Source organism: Coenobita brevimanus, chromosome 49 (assembly GCF_032717465.1).
Source record: "Coenobita brevimanus isolate Jiangsu-jjx chromosome 49, ASM3271746v2, whole genome shotgun sequence".
Lineage (NCBI taxonomy): Eukaryota > Metazoa > Arthropoda > Malacostraca > Decapoda > Coenobitidae > Coenobita > Coenobita brevimanus.
The window spans coordinates 6,270,024-6,292,659 of NC_137002.1; the positions used below are offsets into that span (position 1 = coordinate 6,270,024).

The 22,636-nt window shown below is 43.7% G+C and overlaps 1 protein-coding gene across 1 annotated transcript; it reads right to left on the minus strand.

The window, feature by feature from the left end:
• Positions 1-386: 386 nt before the first annotated feature.
• Positions 387-7,433, minus strand: LOC145399422 (fibrinogen-like protein 1). The gene is made up of 8 exons (XM_080272040.1): positions 7,335-7,433; positions 5,965-6,101; positions 4,924-5,273; positions 3,860-3,931; positions 3,042-3,199; positions 2,637-2,763; positions 2,310-2,422; positions 387-1,127 (listed from the first exon to the last, which is right to left on the minus strand). Coding segments are annotated over exons 1-8 (1,206 nt in total). The 5' UTR covers positions 7,336-7,433; the 3' UTR covers positions 387-879.
• Between the last annotated feature and the right edge of the window lie 15,203 nt (positions 7,434-22,636).

Here is a 22,636-nt window from a genome sequence, read left to right on the forward strand (position 1 = left end):
CATTTAAAATACATCATGTAATACACCACAGGTATTTTGATACAGTAGAACATGTAATAGTATCTCTGCTTCTGAATATCTAAAACAGAAATGCAACATCACATATCTTCATATATTTTCATGAATAATTTTGTTCTCTTCTGTTACACTGCATCATACTTCATTACCCCATCCAGGGCTTAGAGGGTCTGGGGCTAGGCTGTTTAGTAAGTCCAGGCATCTAAGACAAGCATGACTAACTTGAACCATTACCTGGATTTAAACCCTTGTTGCACATGAACCCCCCAGACCACATATGTATCCAAAATCATATTATACAGTACTATGTATGTATTGTTAAAGAAAATACTTTAGTATAGAAAATACATAATAGAGTAACATTACCGTAATATTTGAGCAAAACACTCAGAATCTTATAAATCATATTGAGACATGGCATTTTAATGTGACATTTGCAGCACCAAAGGGAATTGATTGTTTTGTCAATGAGAGGTTGTAACAGTACCACCTTTTAAGATCACTGAGGTTGTATCCTAATTAGGATACTTAACTGTAACATGTACCATCTCACTGTGCAATGATTGCCTCAGCAGTGGTACAGTCCCCAGGTGGTGTGGATGAGGGTACAGTAAATCTAAAATCTTGTGCAGTTTTAAAGACTGCCTGAGAGATAATTGACCATGGAATTATTTTGACTACCATAGAAACTGTCAAGTGCAGGAACTTTAACAATGTACCTTCTTGCTCTGTTGTTGTTGTTGCATATGTAGTGATACAGACAAGACTGCAGCATCATGGAATCATTTCAGTTAATTTCCAAATGCAAGATTTCTTTTTCTACAGTCGACTGTACCATATACATGATAATCATGTTCCATCTCACTCTGTGTTGGTTGCCTCAGTAGTGATACAGTCCCCAGGTCCGGACGATGGTACCGCAGCTCCGAATCCCCGTGGTCTAATCTTCATGTGCAGGTTCTTGAGACTAGCCCACTTATAGACCCGGGGCTTCCAGTAGACCCAGCCCATGGAGTCAAAGTTCTCGGAGTCGACTAGGATGCCGGTTGGGTTGGCATTGTGGCAGACATTATACCACCACCCACCCTTGTATTCATGTGCACAGCTCCCTGAAAATTTATTGGGGGAAAAGAATGATATTAAGTGTTTAGTTTTGTGGAGGGGAAGACAGATGAGATGGAAGGATGGGGTGGAGCTATATGAGAGGGGGGGATGTGGGTTGGAGACAGTGGAGGGTGATGGCAGAGGGCAGGGTGACATGGGAATGATTTGTTTGTGGCCACCCTCTATGAGATTAAGGCATATACCTATTGATGGATGTCATGGAACTACAAGATAATGTTTTAATTCTGTTGAATTGGGGAAAATGGATGATTGTAGTATGTTAAATGCAAGGAAATGAAGAAAATATAAGATCAGATGTTAGTTAATTTGAAATGAAGCAAATGGAGGGTGAAATGTTACCTGGAAATGTAGAAAATATAAGCAAAAATAATAGTTCTGTTCAAATGGTGATAACCGATTAAGAAATGCTAAGTTCACCCTCATCACTGCAGGCTGCTGTAACATGCCATGGTTCAAAGCAAAAAACTGAGTTTGTTTTATCTTGTAAATGTTCCCAGTGGTATATGTAAGGTGATGTGCAACTTAATGATCTCGACAGTGGTAGCCTAGTCTCAGACCCTGCTGTGCCCCTATCCCACCAGTACATGAACTTATGATCATCATCTTTGTCATTTTCACCACCATCACTATGACCTTTGCTATCCTGTCCTGTTATCTCATGACTGAGATTGTTTTTCTTTGTTATTTTAGGTCACATAATTCAAGAACTTGTTATTTGTAGTCTGTATTCATTGTTGTACTGTAGCTGTAGCTCCTGGCACATGCAGATGTGAATCTGTTAGACTGCAGAAACCTTCCCATTTGATATTCAGTTTCTTTTACTTGATATTGTGCAGTGGGACCCTATTATGTCTTCTTTTCTACCACCAAATCTACAGGAAATAACTTCTAAGAAAGATTGCCTAGTAAGGACTCGTTTGTTATAAATAATATTAGGTTAGGCCATTCGGTGTGAGAACATCATTATGCTTTATGCTTTATGTTGCTTTACTCTTTCTTTTTTTGAGCTATATTATCCATTTTAGCAGACTTGATATTAGGGCATTAGATATAGCCTACATTAACCTCTTTACCTCTGTACATCATTCCATAGCTAAATGAAGTAATCTGGGGGTAGCAAGAATAAATATAGGATGTCTTGGCCTGAAGAAGCTGAGTGACTGTACCTTTATGCTTGTCGTTATCTTTGTCGATGGTTGAGAACTGCATGCCGGAGTGCCACAACAGTCCATCCCCAAGTGTACTGTTGGTTGTGTACATCACTGCCAGTAACTTGTAGCTGTAGTTAGGATAGATAAGGTAGACTAGGTTAGGTTAAGACTCATTTTCATGGTGTAAACAAAGGATATTTTAAAATGATCTTTAGTAAGAGGGAGAGTTTTTATATATTTACATATATACGGCCTGTATACTGTTCCCATTGTTATTACTACTTTTAGCTCAATTGCAGTTTTAACATTTTTCTGTCAAAGTGAAAATATGCAGTCACATACTTTTCTTGGCTGCTAGCAACCCTGAATCGTCCCCACTGCCCCCAGCGTTTATTGCCCTCAAAGTCCTCCGCTTCCACCCTCAGGATGTGTGGTGCCTTAGCCGTTAGCTGGTGTAGTGCCTTTAGTCCTGTTTGTTAAGATGAAATAAATATACCCACATACAGAAAATGTGCTAAGAAGGAACATTGGTTGTGGATGGACATGACTCTCTTCATGCCTGCAGATGGCTTATGTCTGGGTGAAATTTCTCATTATCCTTGTATCTATCATTGAACACCTCTGATTAGTAATAATCAACCTTAAACACCTGTAATTAATCCAGATCACCCTTGAAGCAGCCCCAGATGGTCTAAGTCAGTGCAAATCAACCTTAAAATGAGGCCTTAAAACCTCCATACCACTCACCCAGCCAGTACTCCCCCATGATGCTTCCAAATCCATCCTCATACTCTCGCCAGGTGCGTGTAAAGTTCTCCTGCTGGTCTTGTTGCCGTCGTTGTAGGAACACCGTCCATCCCCCACCCTCCGTCTCTAGGTCACACCACACACGTTTTGCTCGACATCTGTGAAGGATATGGATTACTGTTTCCATGCCATTCTGTCCCTCCAAACTCTTTACTGCCTGCTTTTCTCCTTACATCTTTATCCCTCTGATTCACTTTCTCTCCACCTTGCTGTCCCTTTCAATTGCCTTTTCCCTGTTCTCCTGCTTCATATCCCTCCAGCTTACTCTTCTTCCAGCTTTCCCCTTAGGTTTCACACTTTTTCCATTTGTCTGTTTCTCTATAATGCCCTGTCTTTGCCCCTTCCCCTGTGAGTTATTCATTTCTATACCCTCTTCTCCCTCCTACCCTTCCCCTTGTGACTTATTCATTTCTATTCCTACTTCTTCCTCATATCATTCTTTCTTTGTCAGCCCCCTTTTTCCTTATATTTCTCTCCTTGCCCTACTATCCTCTGAAATGCTGTCTCTTTCTCTTACTCTACTTCTGACCCTCTTCCCAATCTCATATCCTTCCAAAATGCCCTCCTCTTCTCTCTGACTCACTCTCCACCCATTTCTCCCTCCTTCTGCCTCACTCTCAACTAACTTATCTCTCCCTTTAACTCACTTGCCACCCATTTCTTCTCCCGTCCACCCAGCTTCCTGTTCTCCCTGCCACCCATCTCCCTGCATCTTTCCCCTTCCTTCCCATCCTCCTCTCTCCCTCACATCTACTCACTCTGATGGGTAGATGTCATATATGCCGCTTTGGTTGGCCCCTTCGTTCTGATGGCTAGCACAATCTTTCACTCTGTAATGGACACAGAAAAGGGGCGATATATACAACTGTAATTATTATACCAGCATCTGCATTCAGTCATTCACTCTCATAGGCCCTGTTCACGCAAGGCGTTTTCAAACACGCATTTCCTAACTCGCATTAGCAAAGACAATGGTAGTGTATTGGACTGTACACGCGCTACCGCGTGTTTTTCTCAACTGCTGGTCCAAACGCACGATTCGACATTTTTCTTCCTACCGTGCATTTGTTCAGCGGTTTGAGGTTTTCGTATGGTTGACTTTTTCCGCCAGGGAAACGCAGCATCTACCGCTGCATTTCACTGGCAGTAGACGTCGCGTTTAAAAACGCCTCGTGTGAACAGGGCCATATTGTACATAAACAGATGAAAATAGAAAGCAGGACTCCCATACAAAATGACTACAGTTAATGTCCCCTTGTAAGAAAGTCAGTGAAAAAGATAAAATCCAGAAAGAAAAGATGTAAGGAAGGGAAATAACCAAGAATAAAGGGTTTCAATTGATTTTTCATCATCATCATCTAATCCTGTGTTGCCGTACGAGGAGTGTAGGTGGCCAGGGCTAGGCAAGTTGGTCCTGACATTTAAGATGAGAGTGACCAGCCTCACTCGTCCCTGAGTGGCATTACGTGAGCAATAAGCCCCAACCATCCCTTAGATATAAGCCTGCACCAGCTCAATCCCATTGGAGCGCCTTAATTACCCACTAAACCACCAGGCGCCATAATTTGGTGCTATGGTCACTACCCAGCATAGTAAATGGTTTCCTGGTGAACTGGAAACCCGTTTGGCTTGTCACTCAGTGCAGAGTCACCCATAGGCAGAAGAGGAAAGAATGAAGGAAAGAAAGACAGAAGAGGGAGTCACCCATGGGCAGAAGGAAGAGGAAAGAATGAATGAAGTAAAGACAGAAGAGGAAGGAGGGAAGGAAGGAATTGATTTTTAAGAAAAATGAACACGTGGTATGATGGTTGGAAAAGCTAACCTTAATCCACTTCCTAGGACAGGTGTGGAGGTGGTGGTAGCTGTGGCAGGTGTGGTGATGGCAGTGGTGTTGGTAGTCAACATTACACTGGTGGATGCTGTAGCAGAAATATCCCCATTTGTGGTGGTCAGTTCGGCTTCTAGGTCGGTACAAATACATCTCCCCTCGGCAGTTTCCTCGGGTCTCTCGGTGCGTCCACACAGGCACCGTTCCTCACTTGTCCTCCCGACACCAAAATGGCGGTCGTCTGTCCTCCCACCCAGACGAGCTACCTGGAGAGTCCGTAGTCGCTTCTTGTACTCCTGCACTTGTTGTCGTAGGTCCTCCTTGTCCTCTTGTAGTGCCTCTACCTACAGAAATATAAACCATTATTTTCTGGCCATATAGCTTGAGAGAAGGCTGGATTTTTAGAGAAAGTTTGAAATCCTTTGGAAAAATTTAGGTCACTGAAGAAAATTTGTTACTAGACTCTCATCAGATTTGGTCCTCATAATTGCTCATAATTGTCATTACTATGACCCGGCACAGATTTGATCCCTAAACCTTCCACCTGGGAGCCAGTATCACCATCACTGGACTGCAAGCAATATTTTTGGGACACTGCATTATTTCTGTCTGTCAGGACCCATCTTAGGTACCAGAAGTGCAGCACAATTTTTATCTTTGTCATAGCTCATATGGAATGTTTTGGATGCCCATGCAATGACTAGTACACTGACTAGCTATATCTGGATCCCTGTACCCTGAAAGAAGATAATGAACCGAAGGAGAAAGGAAACTTTAGCCAGCAATCTGCTGGATTCACTTTCAGATAAGACAGGGACCACAGCAACAACTAAACCATGTACAACATCAGGGAAATGGGAAGTAATAAAGACTACCTCTCAAAGGAAAGGTCTTGGGAAGAGGGGAAAAGAGAGAAACAGACATAATCACTGCACTCATTTTATGCTGCTACTACCAGTACTACCCTCATGACAACAGCTACCACCACCATAGCTATTGCAACAGCTAGCACAAGAAACACAACAAGTACCACACCTGGGCAGTACATCGTCCATTCTGCGTTAACAGGTCTTCATTGCGCTGCTGAAGAACTGTGTGATACCGCAGGGCCAAGGAAAGTAAAGGCGAGTCCAGATAGGGGTCGTCACTGGCTCCATCTACTCGGCTGGCCACTGTTACAGAGAGTTAGGGAACTGTTAAAGTATAATTTAGGTAATGCATTTAGTACCTTGTACATGACTCACGAATGACCATGGGAAGTGCTCATAAAATACCAATTGGAAGTTCATGGCTTCAAGGAAGGTTGTGTTACATTTTAGTGTTTTAGGTTGTCCAGCTGGCAGTGGCATAGCCAGGTGAGTGACCAGGGAGACACTGGGCATCCCAGAAGTATGCCTGGTCACTCCATATTTCCATGAAAACACTCCTGGAGTGACCTACCTAAAGACTTCACTTTGGGCTTTCCCATAATGTGGCTTGGCCACCCCATTTTGTAAATCCTAGCTGCTCCCCCGCTAATTGGTAGAGCTATTAACTCACACAGACTGAGTATGCATAAGAAAACCCTGTTTTAAAAAATTAAAGGTTATTCTGTACAACAGTACTGGCAGTAGCTGTGGGATTGGCTTTCTGGTAGTGAGTGTCGTTATTTATAATAACCATTTTCAGCAGTATAAAGTGAGAGAAACCTCACTTTGTCTGTTTCTCCCTCCTTCAATAGACCTGATGTTGAGAGGGTTCTCCTCATTCCTTATCATCCCTGCTCTTTCTCAAATCCAGCTAGCCAGCCAGGTCCTGATTGAGACGGAAACTGTGTAATTCCCATAAATACTGTGTGTTATGCTGTGTGTATAACCACTGAATAGCCATGGGATGTGCTCATTAAAACACCCAGCGAGGAAAACATGCCTTCAAGTTACTGTTAAGCATATCTTAGCAGTTGGCATAGTCCAGTACACATTACAAACTACTTGGTGGAAGGTATGGTGAGTGAATCTAGCTGAGGCACAGTAAAATCTTTCCTTTAAAAACTGAAGCACATACAAGGGCAAAACATCATAGAAGGCTAGGACACAGTTGTAGCAAAAGTCAGGACTATAGAGGCTGTCTGGCACTTCGAAGAGGAGGAAGTTAGGACAAACCTAGTTCAAGTTTGTATATAGGCTTGTATTTATGTAAACTTTGGAGGCTTCCTGTCACTATTACAGTGCAGAGTTAAGACAGTGACATAATTAAAGTCTTTATACATTACTGTAGCTAGATACCCAGTGCATGGGCAGCAATAACTAGAATATCTGTGAGACAGGACTTAACTGTCCACTTGGGTTAGATTTCCTTGTTCACCATTAACTGACCTTTCACGATAATAAAAACAGTAAAAATGGTAAATAAGAGTAGGCACATACTCTCCTCAGCAGCAGCATCGAGTAGGTTGAGGGCATCTGACTTGGGAAGCAGGCGTTGGAGTTGTCTGCTCAGTTCCAACAGTTGAAGCAGCAGATCAGATGGCACTGTTATGCTCTGTCAGATGAGTGAATGGTTAGTTGAATGATTGGGAAGGCTGGTTAAATGGGAGTTTTTTTGTGAAAGGCTATTGTAGTATTGTTGCTGTTGTTGCCCTAGTTTGTTTGACCAAGCAGACTTGTCGATCCTTTGTAAGCAACTGCTTCTATAGAGTGGTTGTATAGCTCAGTACAGCACATACCATACATGATGCATGGCACCAGCACCCTTTGTGGTAGATAGTGCCTCACCACGGTCAGAGCAGGGTCCTTCCCCACAGCAAGATGCAGGGATATAGGAGGTTTGGCTCCAGATGAATGCCACAGCCATTTTACTGCACCCAGGGTGCATAGCACCACCACATACAGGCACCTCATCAGTGCTCATATGAAAAGTTGAATCAAGAAATGGACATTACACGAGGCTTGCATGTATTGCAGCTTATAGTTGACCCCAGGAATGTCCTTATGGAAATTTGTAGTACAGATGACAGAGTTTATGGGAGAAATGGCTTATTGTCAAAACCATCTCTGTTGTCATCCCTTATGACCTCCAAGCCTGTCCCAATCACCTCAGACTCAGTTTAAATGTACCAAACAGTTATGAACAGAGTGGGAAAAAAAAATTAAATAAAAAATAATAAACATTGTACTGAGACTACTTGAAGTGTTGAGGTAAACCACACCATCATCTGGACCACACCATTAACCAGATCACACCACAACCCCACACCTTCACCCAGACCACACCATCACCTAGACCATAACTCATTCCCCTTTCTTCAATTAGGGGTTTGTCTATACATTTTCATACTTAGTTTTAACCAAATGATTGTTAAACTGGAAGCAGACAATTTTTGCAATAACTTACAGTTGAGTTTGCCTTGGCAATGGCTGCTCCCTCCACCCCCACACCCACTCCCACCGACACCACCACCACGCCCACACCCGCCCACACCAGCCATGACACCACACCCATATATGGCCTGTGGGAAAACAGTGTTCTTTGGTTAAAATATAACAAAAATAGATAATAGAATAGTTATTGATAAAGTTTAAGAAGGCTGCAGTGCCACACCCAACCCAGCAATATACAGTATCTCATTGTGTGGTAGGTGGGGACACCCATTGTCCACTCACTTGATGTAGTGCTGCCTTTGGGTGACTGCATTGACAAACCAAATGGTTTCCTGTAAAGCAGGAAACCATTTACTATGCTGGGTGGTAACTATATAACCAAATGATGCCTGGTGGATAGTGGGTGATAGCATTGCAGTTGGATTGAGCCTCCAGGGGTTTACATCTGAGGGTTGGTTGCATTTTATCATGTAATGCCAGTCAGGGATGGATGAGGCTGGTCACCCTTGCCAAGACTCAGGCTTGTACACTCCTCATGGGGTTAAAATATATATATATATATATATATATATATATATATATATATATATAAGCCTTTATCATTCTTTTTCTGTGCCTGCCCTCCTCTCTTCCTATTTCTCCCATCTTTCCTATCACTTCTTATTGCTTTTCTTTCCTTTACAGGTGGCTTTACATTGAGTGACAAGCCAAATGGTTTCCTGTAAGCCAAGAAACCATTTACAACGCTGGGTGGTAACCATATAACCAAACCATACGTGCTCCCTACGTGTCAACAAGTGGGTTGGTGGAGGGTTAGTGCCCCTCCCCGTAAAACAACTAACTCAAAGTCAAATGGCCACCCCTTACGGGATTATGGCGTCTGGCAATATATATATATATATATATATATATATATATATATATATATATATATATATATATATATATATATGGTGTTCTTTAATTTTAGGCTACTTAAAATTATATCTTTGTAGCTTTCTTTGTCCATATCTTATTTAAAACACTTAATTTAATGCACAAATACTAACAAACTTTTTATTTTGTGTTTTACAGTATCTGATGGTACTATCTTGTGCCCACTCTTTACAAAAAAATTTAATTTTGGATATTTTTCATAATATGTACTGTAGTGTACTCTAATACAGTACATCCATTATTATCATCCCAGCATCATCCATACGTCTTATTCAGTTAGAGAAGTATAGAATAAGTGGTTCCAAAACGCTGAGGTGGAAAGAGGAAGATATGAACTACGTGTAATAATTTTCCGGGCCCATAATATTCAAATGTCAGAGGTAGCAGACATGTGACCTTGACATTTGACCTTCAGGTTTGTCGTTACCTGCCTTTTTATCACAATTTGTGTGATGAAGTGGTGAAGAGGGATTCCTTCATGCATCTCATATAATCGTGCAGTTCTGCAACCCGATAATACACGTCCCTTAAATTCCTCCCTATCTCCTGAAAAGGGGATGTGGACTTACTGCCTGCAGCCCACTGGGTTCACATTTCTGATAAGCCTTTGACTACAAAACATACTATATCTTCCATGCAACAAGTAAATGAATAAATGGATGAGTGAAGGACAAGTGTAAAATGAATATGTAATTTTATCTATCTGTCTATTGCCAGACGCCTCAATCCCGTTCGGGGTGGCCACAAACAAATCGCCTTCACGTCGCCCTGTCCCCCGCCATTTCACTGCCCCGCTCCCAACTCACACACCCCTCTCTCATATATTAATTAAGTAAAGGAATACTGAGTGATGAATAACTGATGAATTGTACTGAGTCTGTAGGTCACTATCATTCATTGTGTCGGTAGATTGTTCAGTGAATCAGTAGGCAGATGTAAATGAAGTAGGGCAGTGAGTGGCTGTAAGTCAGTAGGAGTGTCAGTGAGTAAGTATCAGTCAGCGAGTCATTGTCGTGTCAGTGAGTGAATTAGGTCAGTTTCAGTCAGTGAGTTAGCATCTAGTCAGTAAGTTGTCAGTTGGTTGGTCTGAGATTGTCGTTGAGTCAGGGTCAGCAGGTCAGTTTCAGTCTGAAATACCAGCACCAAAGGGAGACCACAGGGAGGCGCGGAAATGGCCTGAGCAAGACGGGCATATGTCCCCTGCTGCCATGCGCCCCTCTTCCCCTCAACGGAGCCCGCGGGAGGTATGCCGCCCCGCTGCACTACTCTCTACCCAGACCAGCACTCACCAGGATCAGGGTGGGACTCATGTAAGAACAGTCCTAAGTAGGACTGCAACGACACCCACTGTGCTCGTCGGGGAGAGGACGGCCACTGTACTTCTTTCACCTACTACCCCCAGTAGGACCGTGACGATGCCCACTGTGCTTATCGGGGAGTGGACAGCCACTGTCCTTCCCTCACCTACAGTCCCAAGCAGGACTGCGATAACACCCATTGTGCTTGTCGAGGAGGGAACGACCACTGTCCTTCCCTCACCTGCAGCCCCCGCTGGGAGCAGGACTGTGACGACACCCACTGTGCTTGCTGGAGAGAGGACGGTCACTGTACTCCTCTCACCTGTAGTCCCAGGGCAAGGCAGAACTGCGTCGGCGCCTGCTGTGCCCGTCAGGGAGGGAACGGCCACTATACTTCCCTCATCTGCCACCCCTACAGGGAGCAGGACTGCAGCGACACCCACTGTGCTCGTCGGGGAGAGAACAGCCAATGTCCTTCTCTCACCTGTCTTCCCAGGGTCTTGCGGAACCGCGGCAGCGCCCACTGTACCCGCTGGGGAGGGAATGGCCACTGTACTTCCCTCATTTGCTACCCCTGCGACTCCCCTCAAGGGTAATGCCCCTTGCTTGCCTCACTCCTCCATAGGCCGAGTGGGACGTCCCTCTCGCTCTCCCCACACCCCAAGGAACAGAGCTAGCTCCCCAACGGAGTTGCAGCTGGAGAGGGTCTGGAGCGGCCTCAGTAAGCCTGGGGATATGCTCACTGCAGCCAGCACCCCTACATCGCCTGTCGCTGCCGGACTCCCACAGGAAGAGACACCACAGGCAGCCCCTGATGGCTTCTCAACAAAGGTGAGGCTACAGGCCCCAGCCATCAAGGGATGTCCCCAGGATTCCTGGCCAAGGCCTTCCTGGACCAGCTGGTGAGCCGTCCTCCACCAAGGGCAGGCACAAGGCAGCACGCTTGCCTGCCCTATTCGGCCCCAGCCCTGAGGGCTGACATACCCATCGAGGCCCCACCAGGGAAAGGCCCATGACAGTGGTCCCATGCCCATTTAAGAGAGCACACGCCTGACGGGACCCCTCCTACACCTGGATGACACACACCTACCCTGTAACCTGTAGTTCAGCTCTGGCCCTTTGTATCCATCTTAGTGTGCTTAATCTGCCCAGTTGTACTGCGTCCAGTACTGTGTGTTTATGTGACAATATACGTGTCAAGTTGGTTAACCTGTGTTTTTGAGCCCTGTTCCTCTGGTCGCATGCTCTAGACCCGGTCTTGAAAAGAACCCCAGGTCAGTTATTCGTACACAGGGAACAATAGGTTGAGCCTTGAGTACGTAGCATAACACGTTCAGTGTCAGTGAGTCAGTAAGTAAACGTCAGTGGGCTAATAGGTCAGTCAGGGAGCAGGTAAAAGTAAGTTAGCAGGTTAGTTTCAATCAGTCAGTAGAGGAATTGGTGAGTGAATGTGCAAGCCAGTGGTGACCGAGAGTGAGAGAGCATGTGAGAGTGAGAGTGCGTTTTGATATACTGACCTGAGTGGTGGAGTGAGTGAGAGAGAGCGAGAGTGCTAGCTGAAGGTGATGCTGCTACTGAGTGAGAGCTAGGTCGATCGACACCCTCTCTCTCACTCTCTTTCTCTTTCACAGCTTGCCACCCACTTGCTCTCTAGATCTCTCTTCCTTCTCTTTTTCTTTCATAGCCCGCCTTGCCCCCCCCCCCTTCTCTCTCTCTCTCTCTCTCTCTCTCTCTCTCTCTCTCACCTACTACTTCCCATACCAATTTTGTTCGTCTTTAAGTAACCCCTGCATGGGTTCTTTTCCCTTCTTGTTGTTTGTGTCATAAAGTTCACGTTGTCTTTCCTCTTTTTGCCTCATGTATACTCTTGTTTTAATTGGAATTTATCATATTTCTGTGATTATTTATGGATGGATGGAAGTAGTCTTGTTAGTAAAAAGTGTAGTATTTGTTAATCTTGCTAGAATTCAGAATTCAAAATGGGTAGATGGCAGTTTTGGGCCAAGTTAAATTAAAAGGAGCATATGACATCTGAAATCAGCCACTGAGTTGCGCTTGATCCGAGGATGAGGAATCCCTTGATGGTGTCAGGATTGGGCATTCGGCCGTACAAAAATTCTTAAAAGCTCAGTCACCGCATTAGAATACTGAATATCAGGTGATTTCCGTTGCTAAATTGAGTAAATGTACCATTTAGCCTTTTTTTTTTTTTTTCCTTCACGTGAAGGCTGGATGATATAAAATAAAAAAAAGAGTTGGTGCACTGCTGAGTTCGAAGAGTAGGGGAAGCTGGGGTGAGCTTGGTAAAGGAGATGGAGAGGTCTTGTACACGCCACATTATTTTTGTTTTCTAGTGCTTTTGTCATACACGGATATGTAAGTGAACGAAATATTTTGAAATAGAACTAGTGTTCCTATCAATTACCAAGACCTGAAGAAATTAGGCCGATTTGGACAGCGAGAACTTAGGAGAAGACGGTCGGTGCTGGAGCGCCGGTTTCTTCATCTTGCTGTGTTGGGTAAATATCTTTCTATTCTCGTGTTCTTGCCTTTATTTCCCACCAGGTCATTCAGTTTATTGTTGTTTGGTATCCCAGGACACGTGACATGGGGTATATGTAAGGAAACTTTGCGTATTAACTGGAGGAAGATACCTCTTAGGGAGGGCATCACTCGGTTTGTTTCTAGATTTCAGTGATACCCATAGGTGACCCCCAGTCGCCAGCTGAGCTCTTTTTAAGCCCTTGTCACACATACGTGACAAGGTCTGACCGCTGCACGACTCAAGGTCGTGTCTTAGTTGGCTCCCACGCCTCCTGACTGGCCCCGAATCTGCTCTGCTCATGACTGCCTAACGACCGTGTCAGGACTGCTTCATGACCGGTCATGACGTCCTCAAGAACACGACAAGATCATGAGGCGAGCGCAAGGTGACGTAGCTATGAGACTTCAAATTTGAAATTTAATTAATTTTTGTCAGCCACAACTGTGACACGACCGCCCATGAATGCAAGACGACTGCGTGACGCGTTTGGGGAATGCACCCCAGCCCCCCCACGACACCCCCATAACCTCCCATGACCGACCTATGGGGCAGGGCATCACACCTGGACCACCAATGACACCCAGCGTGGGGCGGGGTGTCACACCTGGACCACCAATGACACCCAGCGTGGGGTGGGGTGTCACACCTGGACCACCAATGACACCCAGCGTGGGGCGGGATGTCACACCTGGACCACCAATGACTCCCAGCGTGGGGCGGGGTGTCACACCTGGACCACCAATGACACCCAGTGTGGGGCGAGGCATCACACCTGGACCACCAATGACACCCAGTGCATGACCATGTACCTCTCCTGTGTCTAGTCAGTTGATGAGGGACATGCAGTCATGATGCTTTTTTTGTTGGCAACAGCATCACGACACATCCAATTGAGCTAAGACTGCTTCACGACCGACACATGACACTCCCGTCTGCGACGCAACTGTGACATGACTTTTAGCAAGTCGTGAGGTGGCCACAATTTTTTAACGCGTTAAAAAATTGTGAGGCTCGATGAGTCGTCCCAGCGGTGCACGAGCACCCAAAAGAGTCCGGGCATTGTCAGCAAATCAAAGGACGATCGATGAAAAAATGCGTTACGACCTTGGAGTGTCGCGGTTGGCTCTTAAGTCGCATGTGTGTGACAAGGGCTTTACTGTAACATGGACAAAAATTATCAAGCCACCATCTTTTATGGTGAGTTATAATAATATAATAACACTAGAATATGATGTTAGTCAAAAGGTGCAATGTAACGTGTAGAGCCGTAGCATCATCAGTCTTAACTGATATGCGTGAAATAAGCCACAAAAGGCAGAAAATCAGGGCCAGTTCAAATTGAAAGAACCATAGTTGTAGTGGTGGTGGTAATAGTTGTAGGAGGTGGGAGATAACCTCTTGTTGCCCATTCCGTTGAAAATTTGGGTAAAATTATCGTTTCAACCCCTAACAGAATTACAAGATTTTGAACCTTTTTTGTTATTTTAGATAATTCTTACACACTTTGAAACTTGTAATTCTGTTAGGGGTTGAAACGATAATAGAACCAAAAATTATCGTTTCAGCCTCTAACAGAATTACGAGATTTTGAACTTTTTTTTTTTTCACTATTTTAGACAATTTTAAGACACTTCTATAGCATTTTTGTTGTAAATTATTTTTGTTTTAATCTTGAACCTAACCTAACCTAACTTAACCTTCAGGAGTAAAATGAAAACAATTTGTGATGAAAATGTTCTGTTGCCAGACACCTTAATCCCGTATGGGGTGGCCACAAACAGATCATCTCCACGTTGCCCTGTCCCCCACCATTTCACTGCCCTGCTCCCAACTCACACCCCCCTCTCTCATATACCTCCCACTCCATCCCTCCATCTTATCCTTGGCCTTCCCCTCCCTCTTCCCCCCTCCACCTCACTCACATACACACTCATCAGTCTATCACCCTCCATCCTCTCCACATGGCCAAACCACCTCAGTGTGTTCCTCAATGCTTCCTATCACATCCATATCCACACCACAATGCTCCTTTATATCCTCATTCATCAGCCTGTCTCTCCATGTGACTCCACAGGCTCCTCTTAAATAACTCATTTCCACTGCTCTCACCCTTGACTTGTGTCCTCCCAACAACGTCCAAGTTTCACTTCCATACGTTAGAGTTGGTATCACAATACTGTCATGTAGTAACTTTTCACTTCCATGCTCACTTCCCGGCTTCTTATCACTACTTTCAAGGAACCAGCAACTTTTCTTCCTTGTTGTACCCTTTCAAGCACTTCACCTTCCAAACTTCCATCCTTACTCATTACACTCCCCAAGTACTTAACGTACTCACATTTTCCATTTCCCCACCATCCAACCTCACTGTACATTCACTGACTTCACCTCTCTCAAAGACTATCACTTTACTCTTCCCTACATTCACCTTTAGATTCCGTTTCTTACACACTGTCTGAAACTCATCCACCAAGCCTTGCAGCTCCCCTTCGTCCTCACTTAACAACACAGTATCATCTGCAAACAACAGTACAGGGAGATTCCAAACACTACCCTCTTTCACCAGGGTTACTCCAACATCCACTGCCCTACCTTGTATCTCTTTTATTACCCCATCCATGTGCAGATTGAACAACCATGGAGACATAACACATCCCTGTTTCAGCCCAACTTTCAAAGAGAAAAATTCACTCAGTTCTCCATCCACACGCACTGCAGCCTTAACACCATCATACATACTCTTCACAGCATTCAACAACTTCCCATCTACTCCATACATTCTTAATACTTTCCACAATCCTTGTCTATCCACCCTGTCATATGCATTCTCCAAATCCATGAAGGCTGCATACAACTTCTTTCCCTTCTCTTGAAACTTTTCCACTAAAGATCTAAGAATGAATTTCTGCTCTACACAACCTCATCCCTTCTTAAAGCCTCCCTGTTCTCCAACTAATTCCTCTGTTATATCCCTAACTCTGTCAGTAAGTATCCTACCATATACTTTTCCTTACACTAAGCACTTAAAGTTAAAGCATTAAATAAAGCCTTGTAACCAGTTAACCTGATTTATCTGATTACCCATGATTGGCGGGTTCCGAGACAATTCGCCATCAGACAATTCCCAGTCAAAACATGGACAATTCCCCATCAGGACAGTTCTCACCCTGGACAATTTCCCATCATTCTATAAAATTTAATATACATAATATTAATTAATCAGCACTTTTATAAGTATACGTATTATTAATTAATCAATATATATATATATATATATATATATATATATATATATATATATATATGTATATATACAGTATATGTACCATGTATACTATATATATATATATATATACAGTAAAATCTCAAATTTTGATGGACATATGTACCAAAAAAGCGCATCTAAATTCAAAACATCGAAATTTAAACTGAACTTCTTATGGGAAAAATCAGTTTGGGTCCAAGGCCTCCCAACTTCACTACGTAAAATCGTGATTTTTTGCCTACACTCCCTGTAAACTTTATGAACTGTTAATGTGGTTAAGTAACTGTAGTTCTGCAACGTATTGCCATACTGTACTGTAGTGTAGAATACAGCAAAATTTGTTACAGTTTGTCAGTATCCTGTCACAGTTTTTATTACAGTAGTTACAGCACACTGTACAGTACAGTACTAACCTTAGGTTATGGAATATTATCACTTGGCTGGCAGGTGTTGGTGGTGTATGGCAGGGGTGGACCAATTAGTTGAAGTAGCCTCCTCTGTGGAGGTATCCAACCCAAATTCCTCAACCCCCCCTGGGGGTAGGGGGGGTTTCAAGAATACTCTCCCAGTATCCTTGCTTGTCGTAAAAGGTGATTAAAAGGGTTGGCGGAGGGTTAGTGCCCCTCCCCGGAAAACAGCTAACTAAAAAAAACAAACAAGAAGCCTCGGACAAGGACTGACCAAACGATGACGACCCAGGACCGGACAAAGGACTTGGTAATGTGTACATGGAATGTAAGAGGAGCGAATGATGAAGTGAAAGAGAGAGACATTGTCCAGGTGCTTGAGGGTGTGAAAGTGGATGTATGTGGAATAACTGAAACAAAATGGAGAGGAGAAAGTGTGAGAGAATGGGAGTATGGATGGGGTATATGTGCAGGAGTAGGTGAGAATGAGAGGGCAAAGGAAGGAGTATGTATAGTTGTGAGTAAAAGATGGAAGAAGAGCATAAGACAGTATGGATCAGTTGGGTCAAGGATTGTGTGGGTAAAGTTGAAAGTTGGAATACAAATGTGGGTGATTGTGTGTGTGTATGCGCCAACGCAAGATCGTGCTAGAAAAGTGAGAGAAGAGTTCTGGACAAATGTAGAAGTGTGCATGGAAAAGTTTGGAAGGAATGAGAGAGTGTTTTTGATCGGTGGTATGAATGGTAAAGTTGGGAATGTGAAGGTGGATGGAATAGTTGGTGAGTGGGGTGTGCCTGCTGAGATAGATGAGAATGGGATTGCGTTAGTGGACATTTGTGCTGGGAGGGGGTTGGTGATAGCCATTACCCTCTTCAGGCATAAAATGATCCACGGGTATACATGGCGAGTGATGAGAAGGGTGGGTGGTGAACTGAATGAAAGGAAGGCAGTGATTGATTATGTGTGTGTGGATGAAAGGATGCGAAGATGTGTAATGGATGCAAGAGCTTATAGAGGTTGAGGGAGTGGACTTTCTGACCACTACTTGGTGGTGGCCAGAATTAGGATTCAAGTAAGATGGAGGAATAGAAGAAGGGAAAGATGAGAGGAAGGAGTAGTTGCAAGGAGAGTGGAAAGGTTACAAGAGGATTAGAAAAAGGCAGAGTATAAGAGAGAAGTGGAGGAACGATTGGGCAAATATGAATTGGAGCAGATGGGAGACGTGGAAGGTGTGTGTAGGATATTTACAGAAGAAATATGTGCAGCATGTGATGTGGTTGTGGAAGGAAGAGAAGACGGAGGGGGGTACAAGGAACAGTGTGGTGGACTGAAGAGGTGAAACAGGCTGTGGCACAAAAGAAGAAAGCATACAATGAATGGATGAGAAATAGGGGCGTGGAAGAAGTTGAGAGGCGGAAGAGAGAGTTATATGTAGAAAGAAAGAGAGAGGTGAAGAGATTAGTAAGAGAGAGTAAGAAGAGAGTGGATGAGGAATTTGGAAGGAATTTGAGTGTAAAGTGGAGGGACTGTAAGAAAATGTTCTGGAAAGAGGTGAAAAGAGTAAGACAGGGTGGAAGTGAAGTTAGCAGGGGAGTGAAAGATAAAAATGATAGATTACTAGTGGAGAAGGGAGAAAAAGTGAGCAGATGGAGAGAACACTTTAAGGAATTGTTGAACATAGAGGATGGAAGTAATGCGAGTATAAGTGGCTGGGGAATGGCTGGGAGAAGGAGGGAGGTGAGAAGACAGGAAGAAATCAGTAGGATAGAAGTTGTGGAAGCAATGAAGAAAGTTAAATCGGGAAAGCCCAGGAATTGATGGAGTGTGTGGTGAAATGCTGAAGCATGGGGGAGAGATAGTAGTAGAATGGATGTGGAAGATGTGCAGATTGGCATGGGAGGAAGGTAGAGTCCCGGAGGATTGGAAGTCAGGTATAATTATTCCCTTGTACAAAGGAAAAGGGGAAAAAGAAGTGTGTGGTAATCATAGGGGCATTTGTCTTCTTAGTATAATAGGAAAAGTGTATGGTAGGATACTTATTGACAGAGTTAGAGAAAGAACAGAGAAATTAGTTGGAGAAGAACAGGGAGGCTTTAGGAAGGGAAGAGGTTGTGTAGATCAGATATTCTAGAGAAGGGAAAGAAGTTGTATGCGGCTTTCATGGATTTGGAGAAAGCATATGACAGGGTGGATAGACAAGGATTGTGGAAAGTGTTAAGAATATATGGAGTAGATGGGAAGTTGTTGAATGGTGTGAAGAGTATGTACGATGGTGCGAAGGCTGCAGTGCGTGTGGATGGTGAACTAAGTGAATTTTTCTGTTTGAAAGTTGGGTTGGAACAGGGATGTGTCATGTCTCCATGGTTGTTCAATCTGTACATGGATGGGGTAATAAAAGAGGTACAAGGTAGGGTAGCAGATGTTGGAGTGGCCCTGGTGAGAGAGGATAGTGTTTGGAAACTCCCTGTACTGTTGTTTGCAGATGATACTGTGTTGTTGAATGAAGACAAAGGGGAGCTGCAAGGCTTGGTGGATGAGTTTGGGAGAGTGTGTAAGAAACGGAATCTAAAGGTGAATGTAGGGAAGAGTAAAGTGATGGTCTTTGAGAGAGGTGAAGTCAGTGAATGTACAGCGAGGTTGGATGGTGAGGAATTGGAAAATGTGAGTACGTTTAAGTACTTGGGTAGTGTGATGAGTAAGGATGGAGGTTTGGAGGGTGAAGTGCTTGAAAGGGTACAGCAGGGAAGAATGGTTGCTGGTTCTTTGAAAGCAGTGATAAGAAACAGGGAAGTGAGCATGAAAGTGAAGTTACCACATGACAGTATTGTGATACCAACTCTAACGTATGGAAGTGAAGCTTGGACGTTGTTGGAAGGGCACAAGTCAAGAGTGAAAGCAGTGGAAATGAGTTATTTAAGAGGAGCCTGTGGAGTCACATGGAGAGACAGGCTGACGAATGAGGATATAAAGGAGTGTTGTGGTGTTGATGTGGATGTGATAGGAAGCGTTATGAGGAACACACTGAGGTGGTTTGGCCATGTGGAGAGGATGGAGGGTGAAAGACTGACGAAGAGAGTGTATGTGAGTGAGGTGGAGGGGGGAAGAGGGAGGGGGAGGCCGAGGATGAGATGGAGGGATGGGGTGGAGAAGTATATGAGAGAGGGGGGTGTGAGTTGGGAGCAGGGCAGTGAAATGGCGGGGGACAGGGCGACTTGGAGGCGATTTGTTTGTGGCCACCCCAAATGGGATTGAGGCGTCTGGCAATAGATAGATAGATAGATAGAAAATCATCCTTGAGTATCTGGACATCTGCGGTGTCAACATCTTCCTCCTCACCCTCTTTGATGGTTATATCTTGCAACACCCTAGTAATTGGCCTGAAGAAGGTGATGATCTTTGACTGTCTCTGCTTATGAAGCCCGTGACAGCATCGAAATTCGTGATATTGCATCGAAAAGTGAGGTAGGCAGACCACTCCAAAATGCATCTAAATTCGAATCATCAAATTCTAAACTGTTGAAATTTTAGATATTACTATATATATATATATATATATATATATATATATATATATATACACAGTATATATACTGTGAGTGTGTATATATATATATATATATATATATATATATATATATGTGTGTGTGTGTGTATACAGTATATATATATATATATATATATATAGTAAAACCTCACTAGAAAGGACTGATTAGGGCCCAAGCCATTCCAAAAAATGCGAAACTCCGAAAAAAACAACATATGGACTTCCCCCTGCTAAGATATTTTCATACGTGAAAAGCATTTTGGCCACAATCCTTTACCACACCATTTCCTTCTGACTCGAGGCAATATCCCATTTGCCTCTTAACTTTTCTCAAACGCCACTATAAATAATTTATTGCATTACACAGTATAATTTTGGTGATGTTTAAACTCGATAAAGGCCATATGATGATATGTAAAACACACAGGAAGATAATTATGTTCATACATGAAAAGTGTCATAGCCACCATCCTGCTTCGCCCCCGCCAGTTCCCCCTACCTCGTGGCAGTATCCCTTTTGCCTCTTAGCTTTTCTAAAATGCCACTAAAAATAATTTGTTTCATAACACAGTATAATCTTAGCAAGATTTAGACTTGATAAAAGGCCATACGTAACACACAAAAGAAGATATCTTCATCCTACTTCACCCCCACCAGTTCCTTCTAACTCGAGGCAATATCCTATTTGCTTTTTAACTTTTCTCAAATGCCACTATAAATAATTTATTGCATAACGCAGTAAACTTTAAGCAAAGTTTAGACACAATAAAACTCATAATAAGAAAAAATATATTCTTACATAACCATTCCAACTCACTTGGCTCCCCCTAGTCAACCCCGCCACCTTGCCGAGTGTTTATCGTCATTCAGCACTTGCTGACGGATCCTTCAGAGTAAATCCTTCAAAATCATTACCCATTATCTTCAGGGTCATCATCAAGAAACAGCGAATTATCCTCCTGATTGTCTTCACTGGCAGGAGATGAATCATTTTTTTTTTTTTTTTTTTTTTATGCGAGGAAGAAGGAACCAAAGGCCATGGCCCGCAGTAACAGTTCCCTCCAAGAAAAAAACAAAATACAACAGAGAGCCAAATTCAAGATCCGATCATTCCGAGATGCCTGGACACACTGCGTTTGAAAGACTGGAGATCATAGGCAGCAGGAAATACAGATAGAGGGAGACAGTTCCAGAGCTGACCTGTTGCATAAATGAAAGACTGGGAGTAACGGTTAACTCTTGCATTAGAGAGTTGGACAGAAAAGGGATGAGAGTTTGCTGCCAGACGGGTGCTACGCGCCCGTCGTAGAGGTGGAGGAATGCAAGCAGACAGTTCAGAGGAGCAGTGACCATTAAAGTAGCGATAGAAAAGAGATAAAGATGCAACAGTGCGGCGAAGAGACAGAGGTTGAAGGGAGTCAGTAAGAGGAGGAGAGTTAATGAGACGAAGAGCCTTTGACTCCACCCTATTGAGAAGAGCTGTATGTGGGGAGCCTCCCCACACATGAGAGTTGTACTCCACACAGGGGCGGATAAAACCCCTGTATAGAGTCAACAATTGTGCAGGGGTAAAGAAAGAGCGGAGTCGGCTTAGCACACCCAATCTCTTGGAAGCAGACTTTACAAGAGATGTAATATGATCTTTCCAAGATATGTCCTGAGTAAATGAAACCCCAAGCATGTTCAAGGATGATGCAGGATTAAGCTGAATATTATTAAACATTAATGGGTATACCTGTGGAAGATTTTGTCGGGTTGATAGGTGTAAGAACTGAGTCTTAGATGCATTAAAGAGAACCATATTATTTTTACCCCAGTCAGCGATATGAGCCAAGTCAGACATTAGGTGTGCCATAGCCTCATCCCTTGTTTCTTGAAGTAACTGTTGAGATGGGCGTTGCGGGAACCGAATGGAAAGGTGAAGGGTGGAGTCATCAGCGTATGAGTGGATAGGGTTAGATGTACAGCTTAGAAGATCATTGATGAATAAAAGGAAGAGAGTTGGTGATAGGACAGAGCCCTGAGGAACACCACTGTTGATAGATCTAGGAGAAGAACGATGGCCGTCTACAACAGCGGCTATAGAACAACCAGAAAGGAAGCTAGCGATGAAGGCACAGATAGAAGGATAGAAACCGTAGGAGGGCAGTTTGGAAATTGAAGATTTATGCCAGACGCGATCGAAAGCCTTTGAGATGTCAAGTGCAATGGCAAAACTTTCGCCAAAGTCCCGAAAGGAGGATGACCAGGAGTCTGAAAGGTAGGTGAGAAGATCGCCAGTGGAGCGTCCCTGACGGAACCCATACTGACGATCGGAAAGAAGGTTGTGATAGGAAAGATGCCTTAAAATTTT